The sequence below is a fragment of the Anabrus simplex genome, chromosome 2, assembly GCF_040414725.1.
Source record: "Anabrus simplex isolate iqAnaSimp1 chromosome 2, ASM4041472v1, whole genome shotgun sequence".
NCBI lineage: Eukaryota > Metazoa > Arthropoda > Insecta > Orthoptera > Tettigoniidae > Anabrus > Anabrus simplex.
In genome coordinates this window covers 261,176,461-261,193,930 of record NC_090266.1, presented here as the reverse complement: position 1 = coordinate 261,193,930, position 17,470 = coordinate 261,176,461, and the positions used below count along the sequence as shown (strand labels likewise).

Below are 17,470 nucleotides of genomic sequence, written 5' to 3'. Positions count from 1 at the left end.
GAGAAAAATTCTTTCTTTTGATAATTAACAACACCATTCATTGTAAAAGGCCCCAATACATCTTTTGCTATTAACTCTGCCTTTGTGCGACCACATGCACTGTGGTTGTTATTTTCGAGTCCTCGAAGAGGAAGCACACAAGCGTTTTACCACAGTCCATAGCATTATATGATTAGTTCAATCAATCAATACTGATATGCATTTAGGGCAGTCGCCAAGGTAGCCTTTTCTTAAATGATTTCAAATAAATTGGAAATTTATTGAACATCTCCCTTGCTAAGTTATTCCAGTCCCTTACCCCCTTCCTATAAATGAATATTCACCCCAATTTGTCCTCTTGAATTCCAACATTATCTCTTAATATTGTGATCTTTCCTGCTTTTAAAGACGCCACTCAAACTTAATTCGTCTACTAATGTCATTCCACGCTATCTCTCCGCTGACAGTTCGGGACATACCACTAACAAACCATAACTCTCATCTTTGTTCCGTATTGAAAACAGCTATCTCACTAAGTTTACAAAAGGTGTATTTTTATTACCCCACCTATTCAATACAAATTAATTTCACAGTTATGTGGTTAAGTAAACATAGAAATTACTATTAAGGGCGAAACATGTCCCTTCATAGTATTGGAAAGGTGGTTTTTTTAATAAATTTGTTTGAAACTTTTACATACCTCTTAGTCGAGCAGCTCGTCTTCCTTCTCCCAATTCTTCCCAGCCCGAACTTTGCAACATTTTTGTAACGCTACTCTTTTGTCGGAAATCACTCAGAACAAACCAAGCTGCTTTTCTTTGGATTTTTTCCAGTTCTTGAATCAAGTAATCCTGGCGAGGGTCTCATACACTGGAACCATATTCTAGTTGGGGTCTTACCAGAGACTTATATGCCCTTTCTTTACATCCTTACTACAACCCCAAAACACTTTCATAACCATGTGCAGAGATCTGTATCTTTTATTTACAATCCCATTTATGTGATTACCCCAATGAAGATATTTCCTTATACTTACAATGATCCCCAAAAGGAACTTTCACCCCATCAACGCAGTAATTAAAACTGAGAGGACTCTTCCTATTTTTGAAACTCACAACCTGACTTTTAACCCCGTTTATCCATATATCATTGCCTGCTGTCCATCTCACATCATTATTGAGGTCACTTTGCAGTTGCTCACAATCTTGTAACTTATTTATTACTCTATACAGAATAACATCATCCACAAAAAGCCTTACCTCTGATTACACTTCTTTACTCATATCATTTATATGAGGGCCATCCGGAAAGTAGTACCCGTTAGCGCCACATGAAGCGCTGACGACTCGGGTAGACGCTGGGCAAGGTCAGACCGCGTCAGTGGCTTGTCTGCCTGCTCTGTGCGGGGTTGCGTGACGCTAGCATTGCTTGTGTTGTGTCTGTGATCGTTAAAAATGTTTAAACAAATTGAAAACCCCGCCAGTTGTGAAGTGAGGGCCGTGATTAAATTTCTTAATGCACGAAACGTTCGACCTTGTGATATCCATCACCAATTAACGGAGGTGTATGGAGACAATGCGAGCGACGAGTCGTCTGTTCGGCGCTGGTGTCGCAACTTCAACCTGGGGAGGGGGAATACACACGACGAGGAGCGTTCAGGAAGACCATCTGTCATTAGAGACCAACTGCTGAGCACAATAGACGTATGCGTGAGGAACGATCGGCGCGTCACAATTGATGAACTCTGTGAACATTTTCCTAATGTGTCTCGAACAATTGTTCATGAAATTGTCAAAGACCATCTGCATTATTCAAAAATCTGTGCAAGGTGGGTCCCTCGCATGCTTACAGAGGAGCACAAAACCAAGCTTATGGCTGCAGCACTGACGTTTCTGGGACGTTATTCCGATGAAGGAGACACTTTCCTGACTCGCATCATTACTGGGGACGGAACATGCGTTTGTTATGCATCACCTGAGAGTAAACGACAGTCAATAGAGTGGCATCATGCTCAATCACCAACCAAACCAAAAAAATTCAAGACAGTTCTGTCCACCAGGAAACTCATGGCAACCATTTTCTGGGATCGCCGAGGTGTACTACTCATTGATTTTATGGCCCGTGGAGACACAATTAATGCTAATGCGTATTGTGAACCATTAAAGAAACTACGGCGGGCAATACAAAATTGACGGCGAGGTCTATTGTCTACAGGCGTCATTCTCCTTCATGACAATGCCAGGCCTCATGCAGCTGCGATAACACAACAGCTTTTGCAGCAATTCCAGTGGGAAACATTCGACCATCACCCATGTAACCTGGACTTGGCCCCTTCGGATTTTCATCTCTTTACGAAGATTAAAGACTTTCTGGCGGGAAAAAGATTTAACGGCGATGAAGAACTTAAACGAGCCATGACTACCTATCTCAATACGCTGGCGGTGGAGGACTATGATGCTGGAATACAAAAACTCGTCCCACGTTATGACAAATGCCTAAATTTGCTTGGAGATTATATGGAGAAGTAGTGTAAAGTATGCTCTTTCCAATAAAAATGTGTATATTTGTTAATATTTACTTCTGTGTCTTTATTACACAAACGGGTACCACTTTCTGGATGGCCTTCGTATATACAAGAGGACATAAATGTCCAATAATACTGCCTTGAGGAATTCCCCTCTTAATTATTACTGGGTCAGATAAAGCTTCGCCTACTCTAATTCTCTGAGATCTATTTTACAGAAATATAACAACCCATTCAGTCACTCTTTTGTTTTGTCCAATTGCACTCATTTTTGCCATTAGTCTCCCATGATCCACCCTATCAAATGCTTTAGACAGGTCAATTGCGATACTGTCCATTAGACCTCCTGAATTGAAGATATCTGCTATATCTTGCTGGAATCCTACAAGTTGAGCTTCAGTGGAATAACCTTTCCTAAACCCAAACTGCCTTATATCAAACCAGTTATTAATTTTGCAAACATGTCTAATATAATCAGAAAGAATGTTTTCCCAAAGCTTACATACAATGCATGTCAAACTTACTGGCCTGTAATTTTCAGCTTTATGTCTATCACCCATTCCTTTATACACAGGCGCTACTATAGCAACTCTCCATTCATTTGGTATAGCTCCTTCAACCAAAAATATTCGAATAAGTACTTCAGATATGGTACTATATCCCAACCAATGTCTTTAGTATATCCCCAGAAATCTTATCAATTCCAGCCGCTTTTCTAGTTTTCAACTTTTGTATCTTATTGTAAATGTCATTGTCATCATATGTAAATTTTAATACTCCTTTAGCATTAGTCTCCTCCTCTATCTGGACATTATCCTTGTAACCAACAATCTTTACATACTGCTGACTGAATACTTCTGCCTTTTGAAGATCCTCACATACGCATTCCCCTTGTTCATTAATTATTCCTGGAATGTCCTTCTTGGAACCTGTTTCTGCTTTAAAATACCTATAGATACCCTTCCTATTTTTCACTAACATTTGTGTAACTGCCAATTATGCTTGCCATCATGTTATCCTTACCTGCCTTCTTTGCTAGATTCAATTTCCTAGTAATTTCCTTCAATTTAGTTATGTTTCATGCAATGAAAGACATGAATCAGCTCTGTCACAGCAATCTTCCATCAAATACAAATCATGTTTAAGGTTTTATAGCAGTTATTATTTATCAACAATTAAGCCTGCTAATGTTTTATGAAATTTGCATATTTATTGGTTTTAACTAAGTGCCATGTAGCAGATAAACATACAGTTCTAAACAACATTTTTCTACTGACCTTTTTATCTTTAGAACCTGTTTTTTTGTGAAAGGCTACTTATTAATGTACTAGATGAAGTAGATATTATACTATTCTTATGGTCAACTCCTCGAGCATGTTGCAGTGCATCGTTGCACCATACTGTGCTATGAAAATTCTTTTTTTTTTGTACAGTACCTGAAACCTGCTTTATATTTATTATTACTGTTTCTCAGACACAGATCATCTTCTCCCAACCATAACTCCCAAAATGCACACAATCTTCTCTTTCTCTTTTCACCAGAAGCATCTACCGGTACTGTACTTTATGTTTTGCACTCATCTTCTAAATTCAAACTACACCAGTAGAAAGGATTCAATGGTCAACAGCCCTTAGTTGAATGTGCAGACAGGAAAGCAGCCTGTCACTTGCAATTTCAAACCACTAGCACACTAGCGTCCAAGGTCAAAACAAAATTGACCAAATACGGAATCAAAGCAATCATCACTCCCATGATCCATGGTGCAGCAACTAATTTAAAACATTGAAGTAGTCAGAAGAGAGGAATTTCCAAATAAGGGACAACTGGCGTCTCGTAGAAATGTTATTGGGACGCAGGAAACTGTATTCATATATGGGATGCCTGGCAACCCTGTCTTTGTAGGAGGCAAGGTTGTCAAGCACAAAGTATTCTCCATGCCCCATTTGGAAAGAGCTGAAGAAAAGGAACTCTGTTATGTGATGTGGGTGGAATATATCACAGTGGAGGAATTACTGAAGATTGATGGGTTTGATGTGCACAGTATTGATGACTCTAATACCAATATAAATGGTCCGCTATTGAACACTATAAACCCTCCAGCCAACCCACTCTATGACTCTACCATAAACAAAATGAAAGTCAACTTTAAGGAACATGAGGATATTGGAGAAGAAAATCCATATGAAGTCCTGCAATTATAAATTAACATAGCTGAAGAAGAAGTCAATGAAGCCAGGGTCATGATACCTCATGAGAAAGATTTATAAGACCAAGGATTGTAGGAGAACACAAGTGAAAATATTGGTGAAAAATGGTACTATTAGGATCAGATGGATTCATTTAGTAGGATTTTAAATGACTTAATGATATATCTCAATATGACAGAAAAAATTGATATTTTATCTGAATATGATGACTTGCCATATATTCTGATAAATCATTCTAAGTATGGAGCAGCTATAATACTGGAAGCCAAATGTTAAGTATTACAAGCCAAATACATTAGTGTGTATATGTACATATATTTACCTGATATCCCTGATACTTTATCATCTCTTTCAGCCGATCAACAATGAAGAAGTAGCTATCATTGTCATAGTACCCAAGATCTCCAGAATGAAGCCATCCCTCAAAATCAATTGCTTCTGAAGTGGCTTCCGAGTTTTTCATGTAGCCTGCCATCAACAAAGGGCCTCGAAAGCACAGTTCTCCTATTTCATTTGGCCCACACAGTTGTTTTGTATTGGGATTGATAACCTAAATAATTATAAAAAATTGTTATTGTTAAATGAACATATTTAGTACGGGGTAAGTCAAAAAGTAAGATTCCCTAATGTATTGCAGAACAGGTTAATATAAGGAACACTGCTTTTTAATTTTCTATCACCCTTTTTTTCAAAATAATCACCAAAGTTATTCAAGCATTTGCATATCGCAAACGAGTCTCCCCTTTCCGTGACCATAGAATGTGGCATCCTCTTTGTTGAACCCCTCTAATCTGCTCTCCCGTACCATTTCATCAAGGTATTAATGAATGCATCTGATGTTGATTGATGGCCACCTCCACTTTTTCATCTTTCATAGTCATTTGAATCTCTGCAAATTCACAGCACCACTTCTGCACTTGTTGGACAGACATTTTACAGACACAATCCTCATGTGCATGATGACAGGTTCCTTTTTTTTTTTTTTTTTTTGCCTGCAGAAAATAGTTCACCATGCAAACTTCCTCTCGTCACTCATTCAGTAAGTTCCCAATTTTGCAACGGTCACTGTGTTAAGGTTCAGTTTTACCAACTTATGCACTTGTGCACAATCTTTCTGTATGATTACAAATTATCAGACAGTTTGAGTGAGCTCCGTTCCTTTGTTTATGAAAAGTAAACAGGGATTCTTTACCCTCATTACTATACTACTACTACTAGGCCTAAACATTTTCATTCCTCCCCCGAAGGGGGAGGCGGGCCTCTTAGACGGTTACGCCGTCTCTCAGGCCGGAAGATTTGTTATGGTGAAGGAGATGTGTGGATAGGTGAGGGGGTTGGGCGGCCGTGGCCTATACTACAAACTGTCCCGGCATTCGCCTTAGTGCAGGAGTTGTAACAGTAAGCAGATGCCAAAGATTGGAATTTGAGCACAACTAAACAAGCTTTATTGAATTTCTGGTTGAGGTTAATTCCTTTAAATTTTCAGCAACTATTATGGTTTGTTGGAGAAAGAATATACAAACAAGGTATTAACGTTCATTCAATAGTTTCTGTTGCTGAAGTATTTAATTATACTGAGCTTTCTTATATCAAATGATCTGAACTGAAAAGTTAATTGCAAGAACAAGCCATTAAACGAACATTTAAACAGACGTATATAATGACTTCGCGTGTATCTGTACATATTTATAAAATTTTCATTGCATTTTTGAATGCACAGTTATACAATACTTTATCCTCAACTTTAGGAACAATGTAATTAACAATAATATAAAAAGAATCATTACCTTACATTCGAGCCCTGGTGTCAATTTTCCAGGTGAACCACTCTTATCAAGTCTGTACAGACCAGTGAATACTGTAAATGTGGTCTCTGTAAGACCATAGGAATGATGTAAATGACCATGACCTGCAAGTTTCTCATTTACAATTTTCTGTATGTCTGGATTAACCGATGCTGCTCCAGTCCAAACTTGCCGGACAGACCTGAAGATTTCATCAGTTATTAGGTCTCTCTTTGAAATAAGGGCCAGTAGAGAAGGAACTAGGTATAGACTTGTAATCTGTAAAAGAACAAGCATAATAATTCAAAATGATGTGCTAACATATGTTTGAAGTGACCTACTTGTTAGTTAAACTAAGTCATTATGAAACAGTAATTATAGTATCTGTATAAAGCCTTCAGAAATGGCTATCAAATGTGTATTGTTAAGGATATAAAAAGACTTCTAAAAAAATCTTTCTTCGAAGGTCTGGTAATCCTATTACTTTATCCTTCAAGGCAACAACCACCAATTACTCACTTTAACACATTGAGTGCCAAGCGACCCCATTTCGGTACGTGAGAGTAGTCAAGTTTTTGATCTTCACGTTCCTATGTGGGGTCATACGTTCGTTCTAAATCGTGAACTGTGCAAACCCATTTGGTGTGTAGTAAGTATGTGTTTGGTACCTATATAAAGTATCTTCCTGCAAACTGTTGGTCATCTATTTAAGTACATGCATAGTCCACTTTCCATTCTTCAATTCCTGTTTTGGCGCAACCCCATATGAGTACGTTAAGCGTGTTCTGTAGGGTGACAAATTCACTGGCTATTTCGTGCCCGGATTGTTTATGTAAGTGTGCAGTTTTGGGAGTTCCCTCGTTTTTTTAAAGTCGCTATGAGTAAATTGAGCAGTAAAAGACTTAGTGCAGATAGTCTACTGGACAGTATATCAAACAAGTTGGACAATGATGATATAGACGAAGTGTATCGTTACAGTGATTTTGGACTCAGTACAGAGCAAACAGCGATCTCGCACGTTCATCCACATTGATGAACTGCAATCTGCAGCGTACACTTCCCCACTGTACTCCGGGTTTCCAAGCCAGCTGTTGCAACAATTGTGACCGTCTTCAACGATATAGTCACTGGTTCCCACGCTGCACAATTATCGCTGCTAGATTCTCTTACTCAAATTAAATGTTATACAAACATAATTATATACTTATTCAATACTCCATAACTATTAATTATCCTTATAATATTATTCTCTTACACCTTAATTTACCAAATTCACATGATTTTCACTACTTTATATAAAAATCATTTAATACAAAAATTTCCTAACTTCAAATCGGAAGATCGTAATTTACAAACATTTCCTGACCTAAAAACAGGGGTTCGTACATTTTTACAGATCCATTATGAACAACCTAACGCGTCTTTCATAATCAATGGCATATAATGCTTCCCTGCAAAGGAAAAGGTAAGTATCACTGAGCGTCGGGACAGTGACTACTGTATAAATGCGACCCCATATGGGGGCACGTGTACGTGTACAATTCGTAATGACCAATACGACCCCAATAAGTTAACCTAATATATCATAAATATATCCTCATTTCAGCGATAATTTGCTTGGTTAAGCCTGTGAACGTTTTGGCACCAGGGAGTAACTCCATCTTCTTAGCTCACGGCAGTAGGCGGCAATCGTATGAATTTCGGTCCGGCACTCAACGTGTTAAACTATAAACCTTTGCAGCCAGTCAAAATAAATAAATACATACACATACATACAACATCATTATAGACCATTATGCCTTTCAGCGTTCAGTCAGCAAGCCTCTGTGAATTTACTAAACATCGCCACAATCCTCGATTTGCAATTAGTGTTGTGGCCTCATTTAGTTCTATACCTCTTTAAATCGTTAGAAACCGAGTCTAAGCATCGTCGTCTTGGTCTCCCTCAAGTTCTCTTACCCTCCATAGCAGAGTCCATTATTCTCCTAGGTAACCTATTCTCCTCCATTCGCCTCACATGACCCCACCACCGAAGCCGGTTTATGCGTACAGCTTCATCCATCGAGTTCATTCCTAAATTAGCCTTTATCTCCTCATTCCGAGTACCCTCCTGTCATTGTTCCCACCTGCTTGTACCAGCAATCATTCTTGCTACTTTCACGTCTGTTACTTCTAACGTATCAATAAGATATCCTGAGTCCACCCAGCTTTTGCTCCCATAAAGTAAACTTGATCTGAAAACAGACCGATGTAAGGGTACTTTCATCCAGGAGCTGACTTCCTTCTTACAGAATACTGTTGATCGCAACTGCGAGCTCACTGCATTAGCTTGACTGCACCTTGATTCAATCTCACTTACTATATTACCATCCTGGGAAAACATACATCCTAAATACTTGAAATTATCTACCTGTTCCAGTTTTGTATCACCAATTTGACATTCAGTTCTGTTGAATTTCTTACCTACTGACATCAATTTAGTCTTGGAAAGGCTAATTTTCATACCATACTCATTGCACCTATTTTCAAGTTCCAAAATATTAGACTACAGGCTTTCGGCAAAATCTGCCGTTAAGACCAAGTCGTCAGCATAGGCCAGAGTGCTTACTACATTTCCACCTGCCTGAATCCCTCCCTGCCACTTTATACCTTTCAGCAGATGATCCACGTAAACTACGAACAACAAAGGTGAAAGATTATAGCCTTGTCTAATCCCTGTAAGTACCCTGAACCAAGAACTCATTCTACCATCAATTCTCACTGAAGCCCAATTGTCAGTATAAATGCCTTTGGTTGATTTTAATAATCTACCCTTAATTCATAGTCCCCCAGCATGGTGAACATCTTTTCCCTCTGTACCCTGTCATATGCTTTCTCTAGATCTACAAAAGATAAGCACAACTGTCTATTCCTCTCGTAGAATTTTTCATTTACCTGGCGCAAACTGAAAATCTGATCCTGACAGCCGCTCTGTGGTCTAAAATCACACTGGTTTTCATCAAACTTCCTCTCAACCACTGATCGCACCCTCCCTTCAAAGATGCCAGTGAATACTTTGCCTGGTATACTAATCAACAAGATCCCTCGATAGTTGTTGCAATCCCACCTGTTCCCTTGCTTATAGATAGATGCAATTACTGCTTTTATCCCATCTGAAGGTACCTTGCCAACACTCCATGCTAATCTTATTACTCTAGAAAGCCATTTTATCCCTGCCTTCGCACTATACTTCATCATTTCAGGTCTAATTTCATCTATTCCTGCTGCTTTATGACAATGGAGTTTAATTACCATCCTTTCCAACTTCCTCAAGCGTAATTCAACCATCCTTCTCTCCAAGAGCCCGGTTGTTTTTGACACCACCAGGAAGATTTCCTTTTACATTGAGAAGATTTTCAAAATATTCCCTCCACCTGTCCAGTGATTCCCTGGGATCTATTATGAGTTCACCTGAATTACCGAAAACACTGTTCATTTCCTCTTTTTCTCCCTTCCTAAGATTCTTTATTACTCTCCAGAAAGGTTTCCCTGTTGCTTGACCTAGCCTTTCCTGGTTATTACCAAAATCTTCCCACGACTTCTTTTTGGATCATAAAACTATTTGTTTCGCTTTGTTTCTTTCACCTACGTACAATTCCCTGTCTGCATCAGCCTTGTTTGGAGCCCTTTCTCATAAGCCTTCTTTTTACGTTTAAAGGCTGCTTTCACTTCATCATTCCACCAAAATGTTCGCTTTTTCCCATCTTTACACACAGTTGTTCCTAGTCATTCCCTTGCTGTTTCTACTACAGCATCCCTGTATGCCACCTATTCTCTTTCTATATCCTGAACCTGCTTACTGTCCACTGTTCGGAACTTCTCGTTAATCATACCTATGAACTTCTGTCTAATTTCCTCATCCTGGAGATTTTCTACTCTTATTCTTTTGCAGACAGATTTCATTCTCTCTATCCTTGGCCAGAGATACTCAGTTCACTACAGATCAGATAGCAGTCCGTATAATCGAAAAATCCCCAAAAAACCCGTAGATTCCTAACAGATATCATGAATTTGAAGTCAGTTAAGATATAGTCTATTATGAATCTCTTACCCCTACCCTCCCATGTGTAGCGGTGAATAGCCTTATGCTTGAAAAATGTATTCATAACTGCTAAACCCATACTAGCACAGAAATCCAGCAAATACTTCCCATTCCTATTAGCTTCCATATCTTCCCCACATTTACCATTCACGAACTAGGACATGACTACAGTAATAAATAAATAAATAAATAAATAAATAAATAAATAAATAAATAAATAAATAAATAAATAAATAAATAAATAAATAAATTTTTTGCTTCATTTGAAGCAATGATTTATTTGTAATGCAAAGGAAGACACAAATGCAAATTAATTCATATACCGAAAGACAGCACTAAAGTAAAGAAATAAATAAATCAATAAATAAATACATTTTTGCTTCATTTGAAGCATTGCCTGACTGACTGATTGATTGATTTATTGATTGATTGATTGATTGATCGATTGATCGATCGATCCCAGTTCTTCTACATCCATTTCTTCTCAACTCTCAACAGGCTGATTTCTGCTTACCAGCTTCATCAAGAAAGCAGGCTTCAGCAATCATTCAGGGGCCACCTTGACTGATTTTCAGGTTTGATATGGGAAGTATAGGATAAGAATAAAGCTGGATAAACATAGGAAAATGGAGGAGACAAAAAGATAAAAGTGAATACAGGGGGTAAAATACTAGGAACACAGAACAATTATTGTGTGTTCCTTTCAATGTACCTATATTTCTATTAATGCCAATATTCATTTGTGTGTTCTAACCACATCCTATCTTTCTGAGGTGTTTATACACTCGTTTTCAAAATATATACTGTATATACAGGTGGCCTAAAAGTCACTTCCCATTACTCTTACAGTATGTAGTTTCAAGACCGTAGGACCCAGTCTGACGCAACTTAAGGAATATATATCTATATAAACAAAGTAACTTGTCCTGACTGATTCATCATCGCCGAGCCAAAACTACTGGACATACAGAAATGAAATTTTGGGGATACATTCATATTAACATGTAGGTGCTCGTTAAGAGAGTATTTTTGGATATTCCGTCGCTAAGGGGGTGAAAAGGGGGGGGGGTGAAATTTTAAAATGAATGTATCTATATCTCAAAACTTTAAAAGTTTACAGATGTAAAATTTGGCATTTAGAATCTTCTTTAAAAATAAGGAAATACGTATTTTTTTGTTTTCAGAAAATCCCAATAGGAAGGATGAAAAAGGGTAAAAAAGGGTGAAAAAGGGGATGAATGCCTTTAATCAGGATACCGGTACTCATATCTCAGAAACTGAACATATTACAGACCTGAAAATTTGTACTTTTGATCTCTTTAAAAAATAAAGAAACACGTATTTTTTTGTTTTCGGAAAATCCAATTAATGGGAGGGTGAAAAGGGGGGTGAATTTTTAAAATGAGTGTATCTATATCTCAAAATTTTGAAAGTTTACAGATGTAAAAATTGGTATTTAGTATCTTCATTAAAAATAAAGAAACACGTATTTTTTTGTTTTCGGAAAATCCCAATAGGAGGGTTAAAAAGGGGTGAAAACGGGTTGAATGCCTTTAATGAGGATACATATATCTCAGAAACTGAAGATATTACAGACCTGAAAATTGGTGCTTGGGATCTCCTTTAAAAATAAAGAAATACGTATTTTGTGTTTTTGGAAAATCCAATTAATGGGGCGAAAAGGGTGTGAAATTTTAAAATGTCTGTATCTACATCTCAAAACTTTAAAAGTCTGCACATGTAAAAATTGATATTTAGAATCTCCTTTAAAAATAAAGGAATACGTATTTTTTTGTGTTCTGTAAATCCTAATAGGAGGGGTGTAAAAGGGTGAATAATGGGTTGAATGCCTTTAATGAGGATACATATATCTCAGAAACTGAAGATATTACAGAACTGAAAATTTGTATATGGGATCTTTAAAAATAAAGAAATACGTGTTTTTTGTTTTTGGAAAAACCAATTAATGGCGGTTAAACAGGAGTGACAAATTGGGGTAACTTTTTTGAAAGATTATATCTACAGAATACCTGAGAAACGTAAAGTGTTACAGACGTAAAAAGTGGTATTTGGAATCTCCTGTAAATGTAAAGAAACATAGGTGATTTGTTTTTGGAAACTCCACTTCAGGGGAACTAAAAAGGGAGTGAAATTTTAAAATGAGAATTTGTACAGTATATCTCAAGAAACTTAACATGTTACAGAAGTGAAAAATGGTATTTTTATCTCTATTAAAAATCAAGAAACGTGTATTTTTAGTTTTCCGAAATACCACTTGGGTGGGAGGTAAAAGTGTCTGAAAATGGTGTTGAATTATTTTAATTAGGCTACTGATATCTCAAGAATGAAGATGTTACAGACGTGAAATTTAGTATTTGGAATCTGCTTTAAAAGTAAAGAAACACGTATTCTCGGAAAATCCAATGAAGTGGGAGGGGGGAGGTGAAAGAATTGAAAAATTAATTGACTTAATTGTATGAGAATACTTTCATCTAATAAAAACTAAAGTTGTTGCAGACGTGAAAATTGGTATTTGTATCTCATATAAAAACAAAGAAAAACGCGTTTTGGGGGGAAAATCATCTTGGGGGCGGGAGTAAAATGGAGTTGAATTCCTTTCATGAGGACTCAGAAATCAAAAACTGAAGAAGTTAGAGTCGTGATAATTGATATTTAGAAGATCCTTTACTATTAAAGAAACAAGTTTTTTGCCGGAAAATTCATTTGGGGGGGGGGGGGAGGAGTGTGAAAAGGAGTGAAATAAAGTGAATTATTTTTATGGGGATACTTATATTCCAAAGCTGAATGTAATAGACGTGAACATTGGTGTTTGGAATCTCCTTTAAACATAAAGAAACATGCCTTCTTTTAATTTTTTGTGGGGGTGGGGGTGGGGGGGGTGGTAAGTAAACTTGACGACAGTGGGGTGTAAAAGGAGGTGAGTGCAGTTGATTTTACTGTTCATAATGTATGTATAAGGAGCCTCCGTTGTTCAGGTGGCAGCGCGCTGGCCTCTCACAGCTCGGTTCCGTGGTTCAAATCCCGGTCACTCCACGTGACATTCATGCTGGACAAAACGGATGCGAGACAGATTTTCTCCGGATACTTCGATTTTTCCTGTCATCATTCATTCCAGCACACTTTCCAATATCATTTCATTTCATTTGTCATCCATTGCCCCAGAGGAGTGCGACAGGCTTCGGCAGCCGGCACAATTCCAATTGTCGCCGCTAGATGGGGGCTTTATTCATTCCATCCCTGACCCCGTCGAATGACTGGAAACAGGCTGTAGATTTTCGATGTACTTATTCTGATCATAAACCGATCATTTCCTGGGTTCGTTTTCAAGAGCCATCTTTTTCTTCGGAGAACGCTCTTAGATTACAGTAGATTCTCCTGGCATATAAATAAAAATTTAAACACCTTTGAAATAAACGATAGAAATGAGATTGACCGTCCAATTGTTCACCTCTATAATAAGGTCAATAATACACGGAAGTATGTCATGAATCTTGCTATGGGGTCCAGATCATCTATAATAATAATAATAATAATAATAATAATAATAATAATAATAATAATAATAATAATAATAATAATAATAATAATAATAATAATAATAATAATAATAATAATAATAATAATAATGTTCTAGACCGTCGCCAAATGTGCGGACCGAGCTGGAAACGGGTCCTGGACGGGTAATGACTAAGAATGCAGTCCGGCCGCGGGTTCAGTACCGCCAAGGCACCCAAGAAGAAACCACGCCGGATCACCTCAAGGATTTGATCCATATTAAAAATGCTTATAGGAAAAGATGGCAAAGATTTAGGGACCCAAGTGACCGGGTGGAATACCTGGACCTAGCCCGGGAAGTACGAAATCGATCCCTGGAAAGAAAGATTGAAAAATGGGAGGAAACTTGCCGTAATCTATTAGAAAACGCGAAATTTGGCGGATTCTCTCAGAAAACCAGTCAGATCGCGAATTTCGGCTGATTATATATAAAACAATAGGCATTCAATTATGAATTTCAGTATAATACCGTAGCGAAGCACGGGTGTCTTGCTAGTCTATATATATAAAATAACTTGTCCTGACTGACTGGCAGATTCATCATCGCCGAGCCAAAACTACTGAACATAAAGAAATGAAATTTTGGGAATATATATTCATATTAAGATCTATGTGCTCGCTAAGAGAGGATTTTTGGTTATTCCGTCGCTAAGGGGGTGAAATTTTATAATGAGTGTATCTATATCTTAAAACTTTAAAAGTTTACAGATGTAAAAATTGGTATTTAGAATCTTCTTTAAAAATAAGGAAATATGTATTTTTTTGTTTTCCGAAAATCCTGATAGGAGGGGTGAAAAAGGGTGAAAAAGGGGATGAATGCCCCTAATCAGGATACCGGTACTGATATCTCAGAAACTGAAGATATTACAGACCTGAAAATTGGTACTTTTGATCTCTTTTAAAAATAAAGAAACATGTAATTTTTTGTTTTTGGAAAATCCAATTAATGGGAGGGTGAAAAGGGGGGTGAATTTTTAAAATTAATTCATCTATATCTCAAAACTTTTAAAGTTTACAGACGTATAAATTGGTATTTAGAATCTTCATTAAAAATAAAGAAACATGTACTTTTTGTTTTCAGAAAATCCCAATAGGTAGGGTGAAAAGGGGTGAAAAATGGGTTGAATACCTTTAATGATGATACATATATCTCAGAAACTGAAGATATTACAGACATTAAAATTGGTGTTTGGGATCTCCTTTAAAATAAAGAAACACGTAAGTTTTTTCTGGAAAATCCAATGAATTGGGGGTTTGAAAAGGGGTGAATTTTAAAAATGAGTGTATCTATATCTCAAAACTTTAAAAGTTTATAGATGTAAAAATTGGTATTTAGAATCTCCTTTAAAAATAAAGAAACACTTATTTTTTTGTTGTCAGAAAATCCCAATAGGAAGGGTGGAAAAGGGTGAAAATTGGTAGAATGCCTTTAATGAGGCGACGACTTCTATTTCAGAACCTGAAGACATTGCAGACCTGAAAATTGGTATTTGGGATCTCCTTTAAAAATAAAGAAACAATAATAGTTGTTTTTGGAAAATCCAATTAATGGGGCGTGAAAAGGGGGTGCATTTTAAAAATGAGTGTATCTATATCTCAAAACTTTTGAAGTTTATAGATGTAAAAATTGGTATTTAGAATCTTCTTTAAAAATAAAGAAACACGTATTTTTTTGTTTTCGGAAAATCCCAATAGGAGGGGTGGAAAAGGGTGAAAAATGGGTGGAATGCCTTTAATGAGGCTACTTATATTTCAGAACCGGAAGATATTACATACCTGAAAATTGGTATTTGGGATCTACTTTAAAAATAAAGAAACAGGTATTTATTCGTTTTTGGAAAATCCAAATAATGGGGAGGGGTGAAAAGGGGGTGAATTTTTAAAATAAGTGTGTCTACATCTTAAAAATTTAAAAGATTACAGATGTAAAAATTGGTATTTTAAACCTCCTTTAAAAATAAAGGAACACATATTTGTTTTTTTCTGTAAATCCCAATAGGAGGGGTGTAAAAGGGTGAATAATGGGTTGAATGCCTTTAATGAGGATACATATATCTCAGAAACTGAAGATATTACAGAACTGAAAACTTGTATATGGGAACTCCTTTAAAAATCAAGAAACACGTATTTTTTGTTTTTGGAAAATCCAATTAATGGCGGTTAAACAGGAGTGACAATTTGGAGTGAATTTTTTGAAAGACTGTATCTACAGAATATCTGAGAAACATAAAATGTTATAGACATAAAAAGTGTGTATTTGGAATCTCCTGTAAATGTAAAGAAACACAGGTGATTTGTTTTTGAAAACTCCACTTAAGGGGAACTAAAAAGGGTGAAATTTCAAAATGAGAATTTCTACAGTATATCTCAAGAAAACTTAACAAGTTACAGAAGTGAAAAATGGTATTTTTTATCTCTATTGAAAATAAAGAGACGTGTATTTTTAGTTTTAGGATATACCAGTTGGGTGGAGGGGGGGGGGTAAAAGTGACTGAAAATGGTGTTGAATTCTTTTAATTAGGCTACTGATATCTCAAAAATGAAGATGTTACAGACATGAATTTTGATATTTGGAATCTGCTTTAAAAGTAAAGAAAGACGTATTCTCGGAAAATCCAATGAAGTGTGTGTGTGTGTGTGTGTGTGTGTGTGTGTGTGTGTGTGTGTGTGTGTGTGTGTGTGTGTGTGTGTGTGTGTGTGTGTGTGTGTGTGTGTGAAAGAATTGAAAAGTTAATTGACTTAATTGTATGAGAATACACATATCTAATAAAAATTAAAGTTGTCACAGACGTGAAAATTGGTATTTGGATCTCCTTTAAAAACAAAGAAAAACACGTTTCGGGGGGAAACCATCTTGGCGGCGGGAGTGAAAAGGAGTTGAACTCGTTTCATGAGGACACATAAATCAAAAACTGAAGAAGTTATAGTCGTGATATTTGGTATTTAGAATATCCTTTACTATTAAAGAAACAAGTATTTTTTTTTTGCCGGAAAGTTCACTTAGGGGGGAGGAGTGTGAAAGGAAGTGAAAAAAGTGAATTATTTTTATGGGGATACATATATCTCAAAACTGAAGGTAATAGACATGAACACTGGTGTTTGGAATCTCCTTTAAACATAAAGAAACACGCCTTCTTTTAATTTTTTGGGGGGGGGGGGATGAAAAGAAATTTAATTCCTTTTATGAGGACACATATATCGAAAACTGAAGATGTTACAGTCATGGTAATTGGTATTTAGAAGGGGTAAATAAACTTAAGGGCGGTGGGGTGTAAAAGGAGATGAGACCAATTAATTTTACTGTTCATAATGTACTAA

General features: G+C 36.7%; 1 protein-coding gene across 2 annotated transcripts in view; it reads right to left on the bottom strand.

Moving 5' to 3' along the window:
• LOC136864040 (luciferin 4-monooxygenase) overlaps positions 1 to 17,470 on the bottom strand; it is a 215,275-nt gene that overhangs the window by 52,049 nt on the left and 145,756 nt on the right. For both annotated transcript variants that reach the window (XM_067140563.2, XM_067140564.2), the window contains 2 exons: positions 6,499 to 6,774; positions 5,034 to 5,261 (listed from right to left, as the gene is read on the bottom strand). In XM_067140563.2, the coding sequence (XP_066996664.2) occupies positions 5,034 to 5,261; positions 6,499 to 6,774 (504 nt within the window). The remainder of the gene's footprint in view (positions 1 to 5,033; positions 5,262 to 6,498; positions 6,775 to 17,470) is intronic.